Here is a 20,818-nt window from a genome sequence, read left to right as displayed (position 1 = left end):
GGCTTACTCGAGCTCACAGATTTGCTTAAGTTTGCTTTCCCCCTCCCAAATGTAAAGTTAAAGGAATGTTGGACAAAAAGGTCAATTAAAAAAGACTTCCATTTACCTAGGGTTTATTTATTTTATATATTCAGCCATTTATGCATACATTTCAAAAATCAGTGGGGACACATCCCCTCCGTCCATGCTTAGTCTACACCCTTGGACTTACTTGTTTTCTCTGCATATTTAATCGATAAAAAAGAAAGCAGTTTAACACTGATAGCGCATGATTACTGCAGGAGTCACTTATGATGTAATGAAGACTACAACTCCCATGATTCCACACTCCTTATTTTTTGTTGTGAATATCTTACTGTGAAAATGGCCTACTGTGCCTTTAAAGAGCCCCTATTATACATGAAATAGGGTCGAAAAACACTTTCATGGTCTTATAATCTGCATTTATTTTGACCTAATTATCCCAGCGACTTCATTATGAATCGTTTAGCAGTTCATTTGTTCCCAAACTCCTCCTTAGCGCGAAGCTAATCTGCGCTGATTAGACCAATGAGAGCCTGTTGCGATTGGTTGACACTGACAGCCTTCAGCGCGAGACAGAGTGAAATGCCCAGCAGCTAATCAACAATATAAAAGTAGTCAGAGTGCATTCACGCTTCATAGTGTAAGGCATAGATTTTGGCTGCCAGTGGGTGGATGTATATACAGACGATGGACTTGAAAATACAGACGACTAACTATTTTATTGAGCAAAAACTATAAGAACTAGGGAGGTGATCGACACGAGTCTCCTAGCTGTCACACTCTACCTGCTACCCACCCCCCACCCTCCCCCCCACCCCCCACACACACATACACACACACACACAAATTACTTTATCCTCAGAAGAACTGGGTAGATCGACATTAGTCTCCTAGCCCCTAGATGACGATAGCTATAGCAACGACAAACGTCAGTGGAACGCCAGCTCACAAACGCATTTAATGTTAAGTACGTAAACAAAGCGGCACGCGTTGCGTTTTTAACATGGCTTTACATGCGATATGAGAATATAAAGAGTTAACCTGATACAGTACATGCAGTTACAAGTACCAAAACACAATTAAATACATAATTTGCAGGCTAGAGTAAACGAGGCAACAGTTTTAAACGCACGTACTTACACTTGTGAAATGGAGGAAGAAATTGATCCAATTGATCAATGTTCTGACATAGTCCATTAAGTTACATCAGTAGTCTTTTCAGATCCTTCCTTAAACAAACAGCCGATGAATTCTTCTTTGTAAGCATGTAGTTTCCAGAAGCACTGCACAAGGCTGGGCTATAATGCTGAGGTATTTTTGCAAAAATAAACCTCAACCGCTGACTCCTCACAGTTTCATCTTTGGGTAGAGACCTTCAATAATATCCATCTGAGCACAGCGTGACTTCATTCAACTGGCATCTGCGACAGTGTGTGTCTACACTTTATTTCTGTGTTAGTGGGCGGGGCTGCAGGTTTCAAATCTCCCGGGTTTGCGTGCGCAACTACTGGGCGGGGCTTATGTTTCGTAGCCACGTCAACGCAAAACACCCAATGACTCGTTATCGGGACGACTCGTTTGAAGCACTACGAGTCGACTCTTTTGTAGATGAATCAACAGTTTTAAACATTGTAGATTTACAGATTTAAGCCTAAGCTGGATATTTCACATCACTTAGAGCTGTTACACACTACATGGAAGGTCATTATCAAAAACATATAATATGGGCTCTTTAAATGGAAGTTGCACTATTCTGATGCATATCTGGGAGAAAGTTGAAAGTTGAAATCATTGTTATCAGGAATTGATTGAATGGTCATAGCTTGCTATTGTGATTGACAGGTTGTCCCACACCTAACCAGTAACAATGTCCTCAAAAAAAAAATAAGAGAGAGCAGAATTCAGTTTAGTTAAACATTACAAAAGTACATGACTTTAAATATAGTCTATTTTGAGTTCATGATTACTTTTAAGTGCGGTTGAATGCACCTGCATAGCCCGTCATGTCAAATCACATTCTAGAGATGTCTATAGGAAAGATATACCGTAGAAACAACGCACTGTATCTAAAACAAGAAATGTTTTTGTATTCAGTCCATCCTGTGGGAGCAGAAGCACGTGTGTCTGGTCGTTTATTTTCACAGACGAACAGACCATCAGATGTCAGTGTTTGGTTTTGTGCTGGTGATGTGTAGAAACCTGATTGACTGACAGTCTCTGTGTCTGTGTGTTTCTGCAGAAGCAGGAGGGAAGAAGCTGCGCAGCACCATCCAGAGGAGCACAGAGACGGGACTGGCTGTGGAGATGAGGAGCCGAATGACAAGACAAGCCAGCCGAGAATCCACTGACGGCAGCATGAACAGCTACAGCTCTGAGGGAAAGTGAGTGACAACACACACACATGCAAACTGATAAACATCTCTGTATGCATGTTCAGTTGAGAATTATCAGCCCTCCTGAATTATTAGCCCCCCTGTTTATTTTTTCCCCAATTTCTGTTTAAGAAATTTCGAAAACACATTTCTAATCATAATAGTTTTAATAACTCATTTCTAATAACTTATTTATTTTATCTTTACCATGATGATGGTATATATAATATTTTACTAGATGTTTTTCAAGATGCTAGTATTCAGCTTAAAGTGACATTTAAAGGCCTAATTGGGCTAATTAGGCAATATAGGGTAATTAGGCAATCATTGTATAATGATGGTTTGTTCTGTAGACAATCGAGAAAAAAATATTGCTCAAAAGGGCTAATAATTATGACCTTAAAATGGTTTTAAATAATTTAATCTGCTTTCATCCTAGCTGAAATAAAACAAATAAGACTTTCTCCAGAAAAAAAAAAAAATATTACAGGAAATACTGTGAAAAATTCTGTTAAACATCATTTGGGATATATTTGAAAAAGAAAAGGAAAAAAATCAGAGGATGGCTAATAAGCTTGACTTCCAACTGTGTTCAGTGGCTAATTTAGATGTGTATTTGCATAAATACATAGAGTACACAAAGATATTTTATATGACCATTCAAAAATAAATATGGTAATTATGATGATAGTAATATAATAATAATAATGAAATGTGAGGTATACACTTGAAGGCAAAATGATTAGCCCTCCTGTGAAATGTTTATTCTTTTTCAAATGTTTCCTTCTTTAAGTGCTTCTTAAAAAAAAAGATATTTTTTAATACATTTTTTAAAAATAGTAGATTTAATATCTAATTTTAAATAACAAATTTATTTTGTCTTTGCCATGATGACGGTAAATTATATTTTACTAGTTATTTTGCAAAATACTAATATAAAATTTAAAGTGCAATTTAAAGGAGGTCTCTGGTTCGAGCCTCGGGTGGGCTCCGATTTCCCCCACAGTCCAAAGACATGTGGTACGGGTGAATTGAGTAAGCTAAATTATCTGTAGTGTGTGTGTTTGAATGAAAGTGTATGGAAGTTTACCGGACATGGGTAGCAGCTGGAAGGGCATTCGCTGCATAAAACATATGCTGGATAGGTTGGCAGTTTATTCCGCTGTGGCGACCCCGGATTAATAAAGGGACTAAGCTGAAAAGAAAATGAATGAATGAATGAATGAATGAATGAATGAATGGGACTGGTTATTTAGGCAAGTCATTTTTGGTTTGTTCTGTAGCCAATCAAAAAATAAAAACAACGCTAATAATGTTGACCTTTGCTTTTTAATTATTATTTTTTTTTAATTCCGGCCAAACTAAAATAATTAGAATTTCTCCAGAAGAAACATGTATAATAAAGAGCCTGAAAAATGCTCCGTTAAACATGCCATGTCTTGGGAAATGTTTGCAGAAAAAAAAATTATTTCACAGGAGCTGTATTTAATATAATAATTATTATTACTATTATTGTTGTTGTTGTTTAACAGCATTTGTGGCCTGTACTCATTAAATATAGAAAATAGTGCCTTTATTGTACTGAAATAAATGAACTTACAGCTCAAATATACATTTTGTACGGCATAACAAATATAACTGATTTTATAAACAAACAAGTTTCCCTTAACATTTCGCCCCATAGTTCTTTACTGTGAATCTATACCGTAAATGCACAATGATTTTCTTTGAAAATCAGTGGATTGTTCCAAATACAGTCTCTTTAGCATCGCTTTCTGAAAGTGGAGCTCTAGAATTCCTCTGATCAATCTGTTTTTCCTCTCAGCCTGATCTTCCCTGGAGTGAGACTCTCTTCAGACAGTCAGTTCAGTGATTTCCTGGATGGACTTGGCCCAGCCCAGCTGGTGGGCAGACAGACATTAGCCACACCTCCTATGGGTGAGTGATTCTTTATTAAACTTTATTTATCCACCTTATTTCTGCACATGAACACTTTATTTCGACTGCATTGGCCTTTCTTTTAAAAGAACTGTGCCAAAACACTTTAAATAATTATATTGCACTACTAATAATCCATATCAAATGTTTTCTCAGAGGATGACAAGATGACAAAATATTGCTGTAACTCTGATACAAGTTTTTTTATGAAGAAAAGTTGTTTGTCTGAGATAATTAGTCTACTGAAATGTGTATTTTCCATATAAAGTATGAAGGTGATTGGTCAGTTCTTGTCTTGTGACTCGCAGCATTCATTCAACTGAAAGCGCCTGGAAGGAGTGAGCGCATCCTGCCTCTTACATGCGCAAGCCACTCTCCTCCATTGGAAATAACACATTTGTGCACAGAAAAAACGTGATAAGGAAATGCCCCCTAAAAGGCTGCCATCATTTGTGACCTCTAGTATTTAATCTTCTTCTGGCACTGACATGCTGGATTCACCTGATTCATTGACAGATGGGTTACGGATTCATTCATTGGCAGTTCATGGGTTCATCACTAGGCCTTTTCCCTTTAGCAAAGAATCTTTCCAAAGATGTCTGTTTCTTACTCATTTTACTAGCTTGTGGGTTAAATTTGGGCGCTCAAGTGAAGTAAGCAAGAAAAAGCTGTCATTTTTGAAAATAAAAGATTTTCAAAATAAAAGAATGTTCAGACTCAGATAAAAAATACAACTGAAATAATTAATGATTTCTTGTGTGGCGGTGGCGCGGTGGTTGGGGACTACTGGCCTAAACTTTAACAGCTGAGTTTTAGCTTTTTTGAATCCTTTCAGCCTATCACTTTTAGCTTAGCTTAGCATAGATCATTGAATCGGATTAGACCATTAGCATCTCGCGCAAAAATAATGTAAAAAAAACTGTTTATATCATTTTAATATTTAAAACTTTATCAGGCACTGTGTAATAAGATTTTGGTACAGCCATGGTACAGCAGCAAAGTTTCTTCATTATTACGGCAGAAATGTATAGTTCTTAGCCATATCAGAAAATAGTAATTTTCCATTAGTTTTAGCACACAATGTAACTACAGAAGATTCAAGCTTTAAACAGGACAGTTATTAAAATTATTTTTAAATTTTTAGCAAGATGCTAATGGTCTAATTGGATTCAATGATATATGCTAAGCTAAGCTAAAAGTGTTCCCGGAAAACAAAAATGGTCAAACGTTACTGTTTAACTCTAGTGAAGTTGTAAAACTAGCCTATTTTCTAAAAGTGTAGTGGAAAAAAAGACAAAATTCTCACAAAGCATCATGGGATGCACTGTAGAAAAAAGGTGGATAAATCCTTCTCTAAAGCAGTTTTGTATCTAAGCATATTTGTACACACTTGCACAAATGTTTGCTCAATGTAAGCCCTCACTGCAATGTTATCCATGTGTAACTGGTATACCCCTGATTCCTTCATGTCTAGGTGACATTCAGATCGGTATGGTGGAAAAGAAAGGAGCCCTAGAGGTGGAGGTGATCCGAGCCCGAGGCCTTGTGGGAAAACCAGGTTCAAAGGCACTGCCAGGTGAGCATGCTTTAAGACTTTCTGGTGTTGTTTTCACAGACACTGCTCACGATTAACCCCCATCTGTTGTTATTCTGCTCCAGCCCCTTACGTAAAGGTGTATCTACTGGAGAACGGCGCCTGCATAGCCAAAAAGAAAACAAAAGTAGCAAGAAAAACACTGGATCCTCTTTACCAGCAGCAGCTGTCATTCGAAGAGTCTCCAGGAGGAAAAGTTTTACAGGTATGTTTTCAAATAACAAAATTTAAAATAAATTCAGGGTATCTGCACGTTTCTAAGAGTAATATTTAAGTTCAATTTAAGTGCGAAAAACCACAAACATTATTAATAATACAAATTTTACATCAGTTTCCCAAAACTGCATTAACAATACTAACAACTTTTGTCAGTGTCAATAAATTATCCCTATTATTAAATTAAAAATGACAATATTTTATTTGTATGGCTTTTTATTGTTTTATAGATACTTATTTTCTGGTTTACATTGATTTTGTTCTGGTTAAGCATTTGTGACAACTTTGGTGTGACTGATTTACTACATATAGTATTATTAGTAACTATTGTGAAGTAATAGTTATTAACATAGTATATGTTAGCTTTTACTAAAGCTAAAATATTTTAATAAAGCTAAAAGAAAAAAAAATATGTATAAAACTGTAGAAAACTTACAATAAATACAATATAGAGTAACACTTTGTTTTGATGGTCCCTATTGCGCATTTTATTGACTTGTGGCCCATTTCCGACAGCGTTCAACTGCGTGTCTAGCTCCGCCTTTTGGTGCTCTTTTGTCATGCTATGTACCCTTTGCAAAGGGTGCTCAAAAAGTGCTACGGTACGGTTCACTTTTAGGTACCTTTTGACAGTGGAAACGGCCATAAAAGTGTACTAAAAGAAACCGCACCATACACTGAAAAAAAAGTGATTCAAAGATGATTCCTTGGATAAACTAAATTTGTATAAGTTAAGTAGTTGTAAAACAATTTATTTGGGCTGAATGTAAGCAAACAAATCAAGTTGAGCATTGCTCAATTTAATTTGTTTGATTAAATTCAACCCATATACATTGTTTGCAACAATTTTGCAGACATTTTTTTTCAGTGTACCATACCACTCAGTTGAAATGGGCCATAACATTTGCATTGCAACTACATGCCAATTATTTCTCATGTGAGTATCAGTAGATTGTCTGCTTAATGTCTGCTGATACTGCTCCTTCAACAGACATTTCACTGACTATAAGAAACTTTGCAAGTGCATGTCAACTTACCCTAACCCCAACCTAACAGTCTACTTATAATCTATTGAGAATTGGTTGGCATGTATATGCAATGCAACTTGAATTCAATAAAATGCGTTAAAGGGACCATCAAAATAAAGTGACACCCAATATATGGTTGTATAAATTACTATAGTATATGAGTATCACAACAAATGAATTGAAGTACTTCCCTATAGTAATGATCAAAATCACTATAGTATTTTGTTATGGAAGTGCATGTAGGCACATTGCAACTCTGAATAAAAAAGTATCTTAGTCCAAAATTTCACACTGATATGAACAATTATATAATGTCTTTCAAGTATTTTATGTAATACATTTGTTTTTTGTTTTTATTAAGCAAATAAATCAATAGGAGACCTGCACATAGAGTTAGGAAAAAACATGCAGACTGATAGTAATACTATATTAATAAATACAAAAAAAACTATACGCATATATAGACAAATAAGAGTAAATACAATTATAGAATTAAACACTAATAATAGCTTCATCAAGCCTGCTATTCTGAAGTTGTTTTATCATTGTTTTTCTAATCAGTGTGACTTAATATTGACAGCAATTCATTCTCTTCCTCTTGTAGATTATAGTGTGGGGAGATTATGGACGTATGGACCACAAATCTTTTATGGGAGCCGCTCAGATACTGTTAGATGATCTGGACTTGTCCAACATGGTTATTGGCTGGTTTAAGCTGTTTCCCCCATCTTCACTGGTCGACCCAACCTTAGCCCCTTTGACCAGAAGAGCTTCCCAGACATCTCTGGACAGTGGGTCCGGGCCATTTGCTCGCTCGTAGCAGTTTTCTGAAATCTAGCGTTATTGTAGCAGCCATTGGGTGGAGTTTGAGATTGGCGACAGGTCCTGTTCCCCGGTAAACACTGCATGCTTGATGTTGTGTGTTCAGAGCTTGTTTCTTAGGGGAGAAAAAAGCAGACCTGTTTTTGCTCGCAAAAAAAAAAAACGACGCACATATTGTGCGCACAAAAGAGCGCCCTCTTAAGGGAAAGGACGTGAGGAAGCTGGAAACGGGCTCCTTTGCTCGAGGAACGTCACAATTCCTGCTTTTAGATCCTATTTGAAGCCATTGGAGTCGAGTTTGAACTGAGAACCGAGACGTCGAGTTCTTCAGAAGCCCTTTTTTTTTGCAACAGGGTGGAGCGTCAACTTTCGTTTTCCATTAATGTTTCTTTTAATGTCGATGTATTTGTATCTACATGGGCTAACAGTGTTCCTTGGGTCAAGCCATGCCAACAGACCCAGAAATGTACACGCAAAAACTAAACAAAAAAAAAAAAAAACATGACGTGGGAATGAGCACCTCACTCCCCAGATACATGATCCTGCTAGATCAATACAGAGATGATATGTAGGTTTGAATCGTCTTTCAAGATCAAATTGAACTCCTTTTCTTGATACTGTATGAAACTTAAAGAAGAAATGACGAGTTTTTTGTTGCATGGACACAACTTTAGCTGAACTTAAAAAAAAAAAGCGAATAGAAAATAATTTTCTCAGATGCTACTTGCAAAAAAAAAAAAAAAAATGATGATGAGGAAAAAAAAACTAACCAGATCAGCCATTTTCAACGATTTCTATTATTTTTAAAGATAAATTTCACTAGTGCATGGTTTTCATGGGGAGTGAATGCTATAGTGTGATTTGAAAAAACTACAAAAAAAATTTGTTTTTTGTCCTGTAGACCGTTCATTGGTCTCTCTACTGTATTTTTACAGATTAATGATGAGTTTAACATTTTATTTACAGTGAAAAAATCTGTTCATGTGACAAAGACGTATAAGAATAAATGTTTATGATTTATTATTGTAAAGGCGTAAGCCTTTTGAAGCTAAAGATGATGTGCAAATTGTACGTTTCTCAACTTCTCCCTTGTCCCAGGGTAATCTCTCTGTACTTCTGTTGTCAGATATTTCCCCCTGAAACTGTTCCAGTTTTTAGTTTTCATTTTCAGGGCTGTCGGTTTGGCTCAGCTCTTCTAGTTTTAGTCTGTATATTTGTTTGGAGTTCATTGGTTTAACAAGCATGTTGAAAAGGGTTTTTGGCAACATGGCTTGGGCACATCTTACAGTAACTCAGCATGTTTTGATAAAGACGATATTTGGAGAAAAAAAAATGTACAGTGCATGTCGACGATGAACCCCTTCTTCACCCTGAATTGAATTTTAGTGAAATTAGGCTGTGGTCTCATGAGGACCAAAAAAAAAAGAAGGAAAAAAAAATCTGAATGAACATTCCACCTTGTAAAATCATACTTTGTTGTTGACAAATTTAAGGGAAAAACGCGACCAGGGATTTTTCTATCTTTACGGAGCTGCAGTATTCCTGATTAAAGAGCCCACAGTTTCACTTTTTACCGGAGGCGCTGCAGCTCACTGACTTTGGCAGTATTGTGCTGTACAGTTTTTCCGAGCATGATGCTGTCTGCAGAGAAATGCACATCGGGACGATGATATTGCCACTCGATATACCTTTGCTTTTTATTTCTTCCTTTTCCAGAAAGTAGAAGTCATTTAATATATTTTTGTTAGTTTATTTACAAGCCAAGACCTATTTATTTTTCATTTTCTATTTTTTAGAAATAATCAGAGCTACTTATATCTGAGAAGTTTATGACTCATAGTTTTAATGCCTGAATGGAAATATACAGCGAGACATTATACCTCTTCCTACGTTTTTTTGTTTTGTTAATCGCTCAATGTGAGTTTTTTTTCATTTAGTCTGCTTATGATTTCTGTATACACATCACAAAATGTCCATTGAAGATACTCTCGCGCTGTTGTTAAAGCTTTTTGAAGTGGGATAATGTCTCATGTTTATGGTATGTTCTGTTCTATTTCAAATGCCTTCTCTGTTTTCTTTTTGTTTTTTGTTTGTTTTTTCTTTTATTTCCTTTTTGGTGCAATGTGTTCATGCCAAGGCTATGTCTTGGTCAAGTATGGTTGAGTACAGAGATTTATGTAAGTTATTTTTCAAATTAAAAAATAAAAAATGGATATTACACTGGAAAATGAGCGTTCGCAAACAAAAGCAAGAAGTCTCTATTTATACTGTTTCCTGACATGACATGAAATCACTGGAATAGATATATACAGTATTTATACATTTCTCAGAATTGTGTATTGAATGTAGCGGTTTACTTTATATGTAGCCATTAACATTAACAGAGTAGAATGTTTGTAAGTATTTAGTGTATACTTGGAACTTAGTGTACTATGGAAGTCAATTTGGGCGGCGGGGAATTGGGGGGGGGGGGGGGGTTGCTATATTTGGAATTATTGGAATTGGAATTTGCTATATTTTGCCCATAACTGAAAAAAGTAGTTAATATTGTTAACGTTAATAATAAACATCGATTTTCATTTTTTTGCAACCCCTGGGGTGTCATATTAAAGACACAGCATTATTAGTCAGATGCAGCACATTGATTTTATGGCACCAGGTTAAACTTTCCCTTACTGCACTCACATACATTAAAAATAAATACAGGCTACAGCTGAACATGGAGGATTATCTCCAAGTGGCATTCTCCTAAATTAAACTGTTCAAGATAAATAGACTTGGGCCTATTGGTTATGTGGGCCGTTATGTGCAAGGTTTATTTATAACTACCTCAGAGAATATTGGGAGTGACGAGTCACTGGCATTGTTATTTTAGGGGGTTGTGGGCTAGAAAGTTTGGGAACACCTGGTCTAAATCATCAATAATAATAATAATAATAATAATAATAATGCATGTTTAATTAATTAATTAATTAATTCATTCATTCATTTATATATAGTACTATATATATATATAGTATACCTTGTCTTAGGTCTTGTGTTTTTTGTTCATAATAATATTACAGCAGCATGGTCAGCTCCGTAAGTAATACTATTTATATTATAACAACAAGAACATATGGCTTTATAATTATTGTTTATAATTAACATATAGCTAATTATAATAATTTTATAGTAATGTAGTACTGGTATCATTTTCCTAGGCATTGTGTATTAATAATCTTACATAATCTTAATAATAATGATAATAATAATACAAATAATAATATTTTAGTAATTATTCATTTGTTTAATATATTGTGAATGTAGTACTACTTTTCCCAGAGATGGGTTGCGGCTGGAAGGACATTCGCTGTGTAAAAAAACGTGCTGGATTAGTTGGTTCATTACGCTGTGATGATCCCAGATTAATAAAGGGACTAAGCCGAAAAGAAAATGAATGAATGTAGTACTACTAGTTCTACATCTTCCGAGTTTATAAATAGTATTTCAAAAATAGTATTATGTAAGCACAATCAGCTACATTAATAACGCTTGTTTTATTTAGTATATGATTTCTCCAGTTTTTGTTTTTGATTATTATTATTATTGTTATTATTAGTACAATGTGATACTTGACTAAGTTATTATTGTACTGATTATATTGTACATTTACAGTAGTTGATGTGAAAAATCAGGAAATGTATTTTCATACATGTTCTCAGAATGATCAAAATGTTTAGAAAGCAGGCTCACTGCTTTCCATAAACAACAGAAATGTATTGCTTTTTGTCAGAAATCAGATTAATCATAAGGTGGTTTTGTCAGTGCTGCTTTGTGGTTATGAGTAAGTGCTGAGATTTTGTCTCAAAAAAGGAAGCGAACAATTAAACTTCCTCCTGCTTCCATTTAAAAACGTGGATGTTGGATAGTCACAACACTCATGAGCTGACAAGACTGCTGACAGTACACAAGGTAAGGTCAAATAATAATAACAACAATAACTTACTGTATATACTGCAAAAATGTACAACATGGCAGGTCAAATTAGTGGAATGAGGACTATTTAAACTTTTTTTTTTAACAAAATTTGATATTGTAATGTTGTAACTTTTTGTAGCTTTATTCAACATTACAAATTCAATATTGGTATACCAGAAGGTAAACTAGTCTGTATGTCATATATAATCAAGTGACATCTACATATTATTTACACTTTAATCATAACTAAATACACTTTTTGAGTCATTCATTTAAACATATGTATGAGTAAACCACAAGGTGTGTGTGTGTGTGTGTGTGTGTGTGTGTGTGTGTACACATAGCTCAGCGTAATTGAGTTGAGTACACCCCATTTTGAAAATGAATAATTTGATCCTTTTTGTCAGTGAATATATGCAATGTATTTTAGTGCATTTAAACAAAACAGATTTATTGAACAGATACATTTTTTAAAATAATATTTTAGTCACCAAACACATTTAGAAAATTGAAAGATAATACAATTAAATTCAAGCCAAATATGGCAAAAAAATTAATACAATCTTCAAAATTTCAACTAACTTTTTTTTGTTTGTTTCTCTTGATTTTCCTCTTTTTAAAATTTGTATTTTGGACCATTGTAAGCTCCAGATTTGGCTTCATTACTGACTAATCTAATGTATATGCACAAATACTGTAAAACTTCCTATTAAAAACAGGAAGTATAAGATATATTTGTGAAAGGTGTCCTTATGCTGAGCATACATAAATATTTTGATTTGTATGAGCATTATCACACGAGTAGCAGAGCGATATGGCTGCACTAGTATGCATATTCACATTTAGTTTAGTGATTAGATCAAACAAAATTTTTTATTATGTTTGTATCAAAATAATATGCCCATTTTAAACATTTGATGCATTACGTGGGTGTAAAGTTAACCGAATGATTGTATCTTTTATATATTTGCAATAAATTAACTTCATCCTTGGTATTGCAGGAATTCTTCAATTAAGTTTTTGATAATCACAAATTCTTATTTACTTTTTTACATTTAAGTAAAAATAAATATTTTTGTGAGTTCTAATGCGTGACATGGGGCCTAAAATTACCCTTATTCATTTCTTATGACATTTAAATCATTGCTAAATTTGTATTTGCTGAATCTCCTAAACAAATGTTTATATAAATGTTATATATATGAGCATTATCACATGAGTAGCAGAGCTACTATATTATATATATATATATATATATATATATATATATATATATATATATATATATATATATATATATATATATAATTATTATATATATATAATTATGAAAAATTATTCCCCCACCACCCCCCATAAAACACAGCAGTAAACATGTTAGGTTAAATAAATAATTAAATATTTAAAACAAACTGAATAATCTTCATTAGTATCAAAAACAGATTTCTTTTCAACTTGAAAATGCATCTTTGGATATCTTTCTTTTCTTTTTATATGAAGTAAGCCACTGCACGGTTCAAGTCCATAGCATGCTTGGATGTTGGTGCAGAAGCGATTTGTTTTTCAAATGTTTGCTAAATCGTGGGCTGACCATTAGTTTTTAATGTGGATGGACTTTTGCTGTTAGAGATACTGATGCTCTAAAATCAAAACAAAAAAACTTATAGTGCAGAAAACTTAAGTTTTCCAAACTGCGGTAAATCTTGAAAGTGGTTATCATCCTATGCCTAATTTAGATTCATGTAGTGCATTAAAAGTGTTTCCCTTGCTTTTGAAATCAAAAGGTTAAGCTTCATTAATCATTCAGTGATGAAATCATAAGCCATCACTATTTCCTTTTTCAAAACCTCTGTTTCTATCAGGTTTGCAAGATGAGGATGATCCAAACTAAACTAAACCAGCTGTCAGAAAGTCTACGACAAGTCTGGTCCAGGATATATGCTCTCTACACATCCAACACCACGAAAAGCTGGAAGGAGAAACATCTCCTCATGTTTACCTGTTTTACAACCAGCTGCATTCTCAGCACCTTCCTCTTCCTCATCCTCCAACTTTCCTTCAGATGCATCCAAGAGGTCTCAGTTCCCCTCGCTTGTGTTTTCGGTATAATCTTAACACCAGCGATGTATTTCTCTAAAAGGATTCGCTGTTTCGGAGCCTTGATCTTGATCTCGATGGGTATGAAACAAGTGAAGAGTCTACTGCTCACCTTAGGAACCAGTTTGGTGGTTTTCTTCAACATCCAGAACACATTACAAAACATAAAACTGCTTGCAAAAGGCCTCCTCTGCAACTTAGAGGAGAAGTTGTTGGATATTAACACTGAACCATTAGGAAATTATATTAAAATGCTCAAGTGGGTGGGAAAGCAAGTTCAGAGTTACTTTAAAAGCGCTACGTTAGTGAGTTACCAAGCAGATTTTAGGCTTAAAGCAAAGGTGGACTCGGAGAACTTCAAAAATCACCTTAGCAAAGCCGAACAGAATCTAAACCACACAGCACAGGGTGTGTTAGCATTAGCCAATGCTCTATCTTCAATAGGAAAGACTGTGTCTCCTGCAATGGGTCTTTTGTTTCTTGTGCTTCTCACTGCTTTATACCTGAGGAGATTTCAGGTAGATAAAAAGTATAATAATATATACATCACGAAAACCTTTCGTTGCTTTGACGCGCAGCAAATGCAGGAGGGAAAACCGTGTGTCCTGCCCCTCAACAAAAGCGAATCTGAACGTTATGTCGTGACGCCGTCCATCCGCCCGAGAGGCAGGCAGTGGAAAGCCATGCTGAAGTTCAGTCTTCCTATATTCACACACTGCCTCACCTGGCTGGTGTTCATCAGTCTGGACGCTCTGATTTACTGGCTTATCGTTGTTCTGAGCAAACGGCTCGGTGAACTTGAGCCACTTCGCGTTCCTGTTGGGATTAAAGTTCAGGTAAGATTGAAAACTGCAGCCGAGTTGTTTAATTATTATTTTTTTTAAACATAAAGCCAATTCAAAGGATTCATTCAAAGCTAAAATGATAAGTATGTCAACATTTGCTCACCCTCAAGTAATTTCTTGATGGTTCATTCCTCTTTGCCGACTCCTGATAATCAGGGACTAAGCTGAAGGAAAGTGAGTGAGTGGAGACGTCGTCTATATTTTCTGTCCCTTTGTAATCTTCACTTAAAATTGTGACAGTTGGAGTGTTTAGAGAAAGATAGAATACACATAGACTTAAATTTAATCCAAGTCTTGAACACACATTGGTTTCTTTTTTTATTGGGTTATAACAATACAATCTTATTAATAACCTTAACACTGGGTGACATCAAGTACAATAATAAACCAAAAATTAATAAAAAATGTAGAAATTTGAAATAAAAGAAAATATTTATTCATTCATTTTCTTTTCACATTAGTCCTTTTTATTAATCTGGGGTCGCCACAGCAGAATGAACTGCCAGCTTATCCAGCATATGAATGATGCCCTTCCAGTTCCAGCTGCAACCCAACACTGAGAAACACCCATACACTCTTGCATTCAAACACATACACCACAGTCAATTTAGCTTATTCAATTCCGCTATAGTGCATGTGTTTGGACTGTGGGGGAAAGCGGAGCACACGGAGGAAACCCTTGCGAACACAGGGTGAACATGCAAACTCAATACAGAAACGACTACTGACCCAGCCGGGGCTCAAACCAGCAACTTTCTTGCTGTGAGGTGATTGTGCTACCAACTGCGCCACCATGCTGCCCCTAAAAGAAATAAGTCATACTAAAATAAAATAATAATAATAATAATAATAATAATAATAATAATAATAATAATAATAATAAAACAGAATGCAGAGGCAAATTTATCAAATAAAATAATATTTACAAAGTAATCTTTGTGTAATTTCACTGTTTTTACACTTGTGTAATTAGTACAATGCAAAATGTTTATGGTAAAAAAAAATTGAAGTCACAAAGAAAATTATGCAAATTAGGTATTAAAATAGAAATAAGAAATATGAATAATAAGAAAATGTACATTTGTGAATATAATATGTTATATATAGTTATGTTTTGTTAGAGAAAAGTAACAAATTATATCACACTTGAAAATCGGGAGAGGCAGTGGCGCAGTAGGTAGTGCTGTCGCCTCACAGCAAGAAGGTCACTGGGTCGCTGGTTTGAACCTCGGCTCAGTTGGCCCTTCTGTGTGGAGTTTGCATGTTCTCCCTGCCTTCGCGTGGGGTACTCCGGTTTCCCCCACAGTCCAAAGACATGTGGTACAGGTGAATTGGGTAGGCTAAATTGTCCGTAGTGTATGAGAGTGTGTGTGGATGTTTCCCAGAGATGGGTTGTGGCTGGAAGGGCATCCACTGTGTAAAAACTTGCTGGATAAGTTGGCGGTTCATTCCGCTGTGGCGACCCTGGATTAATAAAGGGAATAAGCTGACAAGAAAAAGAATGAATGAAACATTAATCAGACAAAACACTTTAACACCTGGGCATTTGACAAAAAGATGATCAACTGATTCGATACTTGAGTTACAAAAGACACAGTTTGATTTTGGATTACCTTTTTTTAGATACAATCTTGCTACTTTGTTTTTTATTGACCTTTACTGCATTAAAATTTCGTCACAGAAACCTCAAGGTTGAAAAGCCTCAATCTCTCTCTCTCTCTCTATCTCTCTCTCTCTCTCTCTCGGTGTGTGTGTGTGTGTGTGTGTGTGTGTGTGTATGTGTGTACACTGTGCGTACACTGTGCCTCACCACAAGTTGGCTAACAAATAACAGTAAGTATTGACCTTATGGGGACCAAATACATGAGAGTGAGTAAATGATGACTGGAGTATTTTATTTTGGGGTGGACTCTAAAGAATCTGTTTTCAATCTCTTCTATAATCAAATTATATGAAAATCACCACAGATATTGCACAAACTTTCATATTCACCTTTAATATTTTATTTCATCGTCAATATTTCATATTAATTTTCTATATCCTTTGTTTTGAAAGGAAGCAACACTAATTCTAGGTTTACCTGTTGATGAAAGTATGAAAGGAGCAAACTTCACCTACACGGTGTCTCTGTTTGAGAAGAAGTGTTTGCCTGAACCGGAACTTTGGCTTTTTCAGTCTCTGGTGCCACTGTCTGTGGTTTTGGCCTCACTGCTTGTCCTGATTCTGCTGTCATCACAGATGGTCCAGCTCAGAGTTGTGCTGTCTGAGCAGTTTTTTACTGATGTCGCAGAGAAACGTGCCGCCTATCTACATGCAAAGATTTTAAGAAAGCGGTACAAAACTAAAGTGGAAAAACATGAAAAGGATTTGAAGACTTTAGCAGTGCAGGTTAGTAGCTCTATACTTTTAAGGGGGCATTTTGGTAACAGAAATATTCACTGAAACACTGTCTAAAAATATTTTTGAAATTAATGAATTTATTTAAAAAAAATACAAGAATCATTCTTAAAACTGAATAGTATTTTGAAATTTTGCTTATGGAGAACACAAGTTTTTATTAATGAAAAATTACGTAATGCACAGATGGATGAAATAATTTTGTGTTTAAAGCTGGAACAAATTAGGTTTTCATTAAGAGGGTCTTTAAAATATTTTTACAAAACATGTAAACCTTTGTTGAATTATATTGACACGACTGACTTGAAGCAGGAGAAAAAAAGCCTTTTTATTATTTTTTTTATATTTACTGTTTACTGTGGGGGTGGCACGGCACGGTGGCTCAGTGGTTAGCACTGTCACCTCACAGTCTCTGCAGGGCCAGTTGGCATTTCTATATGGAGTTTGCATGTTCTCCCCGTGTTAGTTTCCACCGAGTGCTCCCGTTTCCCCCAGTCTAAAGTCATGCGCTATAGGTGAATTAGATGAACTAAATTTTCCTTAGTGTAATGTGTGTGTGAATGAGCGTGTATGGGTGTTTCCCAGTACTGGGTTGTGGCTGGAAGGGCATCCGCTGCATAAAACATATGCTGCAATAGTTGTCAGTTCATTACGCTGTGACTACCTCTGAAACAAAGACTAGGCGGAAGGAAAATGAATGAATGAAAATGTACTGTGTTATTTAATAACTACATAGTTTTTACGGTCATTAGTTCTTGGTTGTGAAAAAGCATATCATTATCTATATGATATTGTATCTGTACAAAATAATGTTAATAAATATATTTGGTAAAAATATATTAAAGTAAATATTTGGTGTACTTTAAAAAAATATGTTAACATGTAAACAAATAATTTCAATGTAAGATATTTTTGGCTTTAAAAAAGTAATTTCATAAAAAATTTGTTCTTACTTAAATTTGTATTGTTTAATTATTATTATTATTATTATTATTATTGTTGTTGTTGTTGTTGTTGTTAATATTATTAATATTATTATCATTATTATTATACTTTTATTATTATTATTATTATTAACATTATTATTATTATTATTATTATTATTATTATTATTATTATTATTATTGTTGTTGTTGTTGTTAAAATTATTATCATTATTATTATACTTTTATTATTATTATTATTATTAACATTATTATTATTATTATTATTAACACTATTATTATTATTATTATTATTATTATTATTATTATTATTTGACTAAACCCAGAAACATTACATTTATGTGGTTTAATGACTGCTTCATATTAAAAAAAAAAACTATATGCATGAAATCTCTTATAGCTTTAGCTTAAAACATCCGTGTTCATGTTTTTGCTTCAACTGATATTGGTTGCATTTAACAAATTATTATTTTTAATTTTATTGCAGCCTGATTTCTGGTGCCCACTACTCTTCCGTAAGCACAGGACAGATTCTGACGCTGTTTGAAGTGTCCTAATCAGCCATAATCACAGGTTTGAGTACTTGAGGAAAACACACCATTTGTGTACTTTAGCATTGCTGTATGCAGAAAGGTTTTCTTTTTTGTAGTGACCAAACATAGTGTTCAGCAAATAGTGTTATATGCTATGATAGTGATTAGTTTGTGCTGATCAAGGAGCCTTAGTAGTCATGAACTAGGACTATTCATTCCTACAGGCCTGGTCTTAAAACTTTCCAGTAGATCCACTGGCATGGGGCCTGTACCACAAATCTAGGTTAGCCTATAGCCAGTTAAAAAAAATGTATAAACAAGTTTAAAATTCTATACAATACAAAGGGCTATATGCACACAGCCAGGCAGCCCAAGGGCTTCCCATGAACTGTATTTCTATTAAGAAATTGTCATGTTTAAGATCTGATTTCAGTGCCTGTTAGATATACGATAGGTCTCAGACCAGACAAGAAGCACTCCATTAAATTACATTTCCCCCTGTCATGTCTTTAAAATTTGACAGTTTATTTTATCATAGTATTTTCAATGGAGGTTCTGCACTAGCCTGTTGCTACTGACGGTGCTAGTAGTTACAACGGTGTTTAATCTTGTTTTACGATTGAACAACTAAATGAATGCTTAAGTCTATTTAACTGAATTACTTTATTTCTGTTATTACATTACAACATCAATGCTTGTGACCTTGTGAAGTTGAAAAATAGTCACATTGAGCTTTCACCGGACGTTTATCGTTGGCTTTAAAACTCTAGCTGTGCATAGAGCCCATTACAATTAAGGGCACATGGCAAGAAGTGCAAACCAGAGTTGTACAGAGCTTTTTGCACTATATACAGAACTGTTTGCATCTGCACAACTCTGGTTTGCACTTCTTGCCATGTTCCCCTAATTGTAATTGCATTGTATATAATTTTATTTTATTTATTTTTACCTATATGTTTTAAATTATATGTGTAATTGTATTTATAATATTAACTGTTATGCACCTAGGGTCTGAGAGTAACTCAATTTCGATTCTCTGTATGTCCTGTACATGGTAAATGTGGTTAAATTGAAAATGAAGTTGACTTTGACTTAAATTTTAGTTTAGTTTGTATCAATTTTGGGTTTTAGGTACTATTAAGGTAGTTAAACTACCTTTAATCTACCATTTAGGTAGCTCAGCTCAGCTACTCCATAACACCATGGCAAAAAGAGTGATTAGTCGAGCCGCCTAAAACCCAAGGTTTGTGCAAGCTAATCTCAAACATAACTAGCTACACTGTAAATTCAATTAAAAAGATTAATTGAATTTTAGACTTTTTTAAAGGTGGTTTTAAGTGGTTGCAAGCAATTTTTATGGCTGAATTAAAAAAAACTATTTAAATTTAATAATGTTCAACTTTGTTTGCATAAATTCAACCCATATAAATTGTTTGCAACCAATGATTTTTTTTTTTTAGTGTAGCCAGCTAATTTAGCTACATTGCACAGGCCAATGGTCCATAATCCAGATGTGTATCTGTACTTACATGAGTAAACAAACTCAAACTGAGGTGGAAGTCAGTCTCTTATACTCATAAAAGCTGCATTTAATCTGCAGTATTGTGAAGTGTTATAACATTTTAAAATAACTATTTCATAAATTTAAATATATTTCTTTATGAATATATATTTTTAATCTATATGAATATGTTTTGAAAATATATTTCAATGAATAGATTTCAATTAGAATGAGTGTAATTTATTCCTGTTGATGGTGAAGCTGAAATGGCAGCATCATTACTCCATTCTTCAGTGTTGAATTACTCTCATTGAGTCATGTTTTGGTTTCTTATTGTAATCTCTAACAACATCTCTTATTGTAATCTTAAATGTTTAAAACATTGTGCTGCTTAATCATTTGTGGAATCTGAGAACTTAAGAATTATCTCATTTAAAGAACATCATGAATATATATTGAGTATAATAAATTGAGCAATAATGTACTATGCTTTTAAAATATGTGTCATTAAATATGAGAGACTTCTAAAACATGGTGTGCTGTATAG

The 20,818-nt window shown here is 34.4% G+C and overlaps 2 protein-coding genes and 1 long non-coding RNA gene across 52 annotated transcripts in view; 2 read left to right on the top strand and 1 right to left on the bottom strand.

Annotated features, from left to right (window-relative positions):
* rims2a (regulating synaptic membrane exocytosis 2a) overlaps nt 1–10,222 on the top strand; it is a 317,393-nt gene extending 307,171 nt beyond the window's left edge. For all 50 annotated transcript variants that reach the window (XM_087287955.1, XM_087287950.1, XM_087287942.1 and 47 more), the window contains 5 exons: nt 2,264–2,405; nt 4,222–4,334; nt 5,809–5,910; nt 5,994–6,133; nt 7,777–10,222. In XM_087287955.1, the coding sequence (XP_087144081.1) occupies nt 2,264–2,405; nt 4,222–4,334; nt 5,809–5,910; nt 5,994–6,133; nt 7,777–7,992 (713 nt within the window). In that variant the 3' untranslated portion in view covers nt 7,993–10,222. The remainder of the gene's footprint in view (nt 1–2,263; nt 2,406–4,221; nt 4,335–5,808; nt 5,911–5,993; nt 6,134–7,776) is intronic.
* A 1,539-nt stretch (nt 10,223–11,761) lies between these two features.
* dcstamp (dendrocyte expressed seven transmembrane protein) lies at nt 11,762–20,797 on the top strand. Its single transcript, XM_087288154.1, has 4 exons — nt 11,762–11,948; nt 13,817–14,887; nt 16,952–17,284; nt 18,725–20,797. Exons 1-4 carry the CDS (start codon nt 11,895–11,897, stop codon nt 18,782–18,784), a joined length of 1,518 nt encoding a protein of 505 aa, XP_087144280.1. The 5' UTR covers nt 11,762–11,894; the 3' UTR covers nt 18,785–20,797.
* LOC141378311 (uncharacterized) lies at nt 15,202–18,087 on the bottom strand. The gene is made up of 2 exons (XR_015512261.1): nt 16,212–18,087; nt 15,202–15,541 (listed from the first exon to the last, which is right to left on the bottom strand). It is a non-coding gene; the product is annotated as an uncharacterized LOC141378311 (long non-coding RNA).
* Nucleotides 20,798–20,818: the final 21 nt, after the last annotated feature.

The sequence above is a fragment of the Danio rerio genome, chromosome 16 (assembly GCF_052040795.2).
Source record: "Danio rerio strain M-AB ecotype USA chromosome 16, GRCz13ab, whole genome shotgun sequence".
Taxonomy (NCBI): domain Eukaryota; kingdom Metazoa; phylum Chordata; class Actinopteri; order Cypriniformes; family Danionidae; genus Danio; species Danio rerio.
The sequence above is the reverse complement of the archived record's forward strand: the minus strand, read 5'-3'. Positions and strand labels throughout refer to the sequence as shown.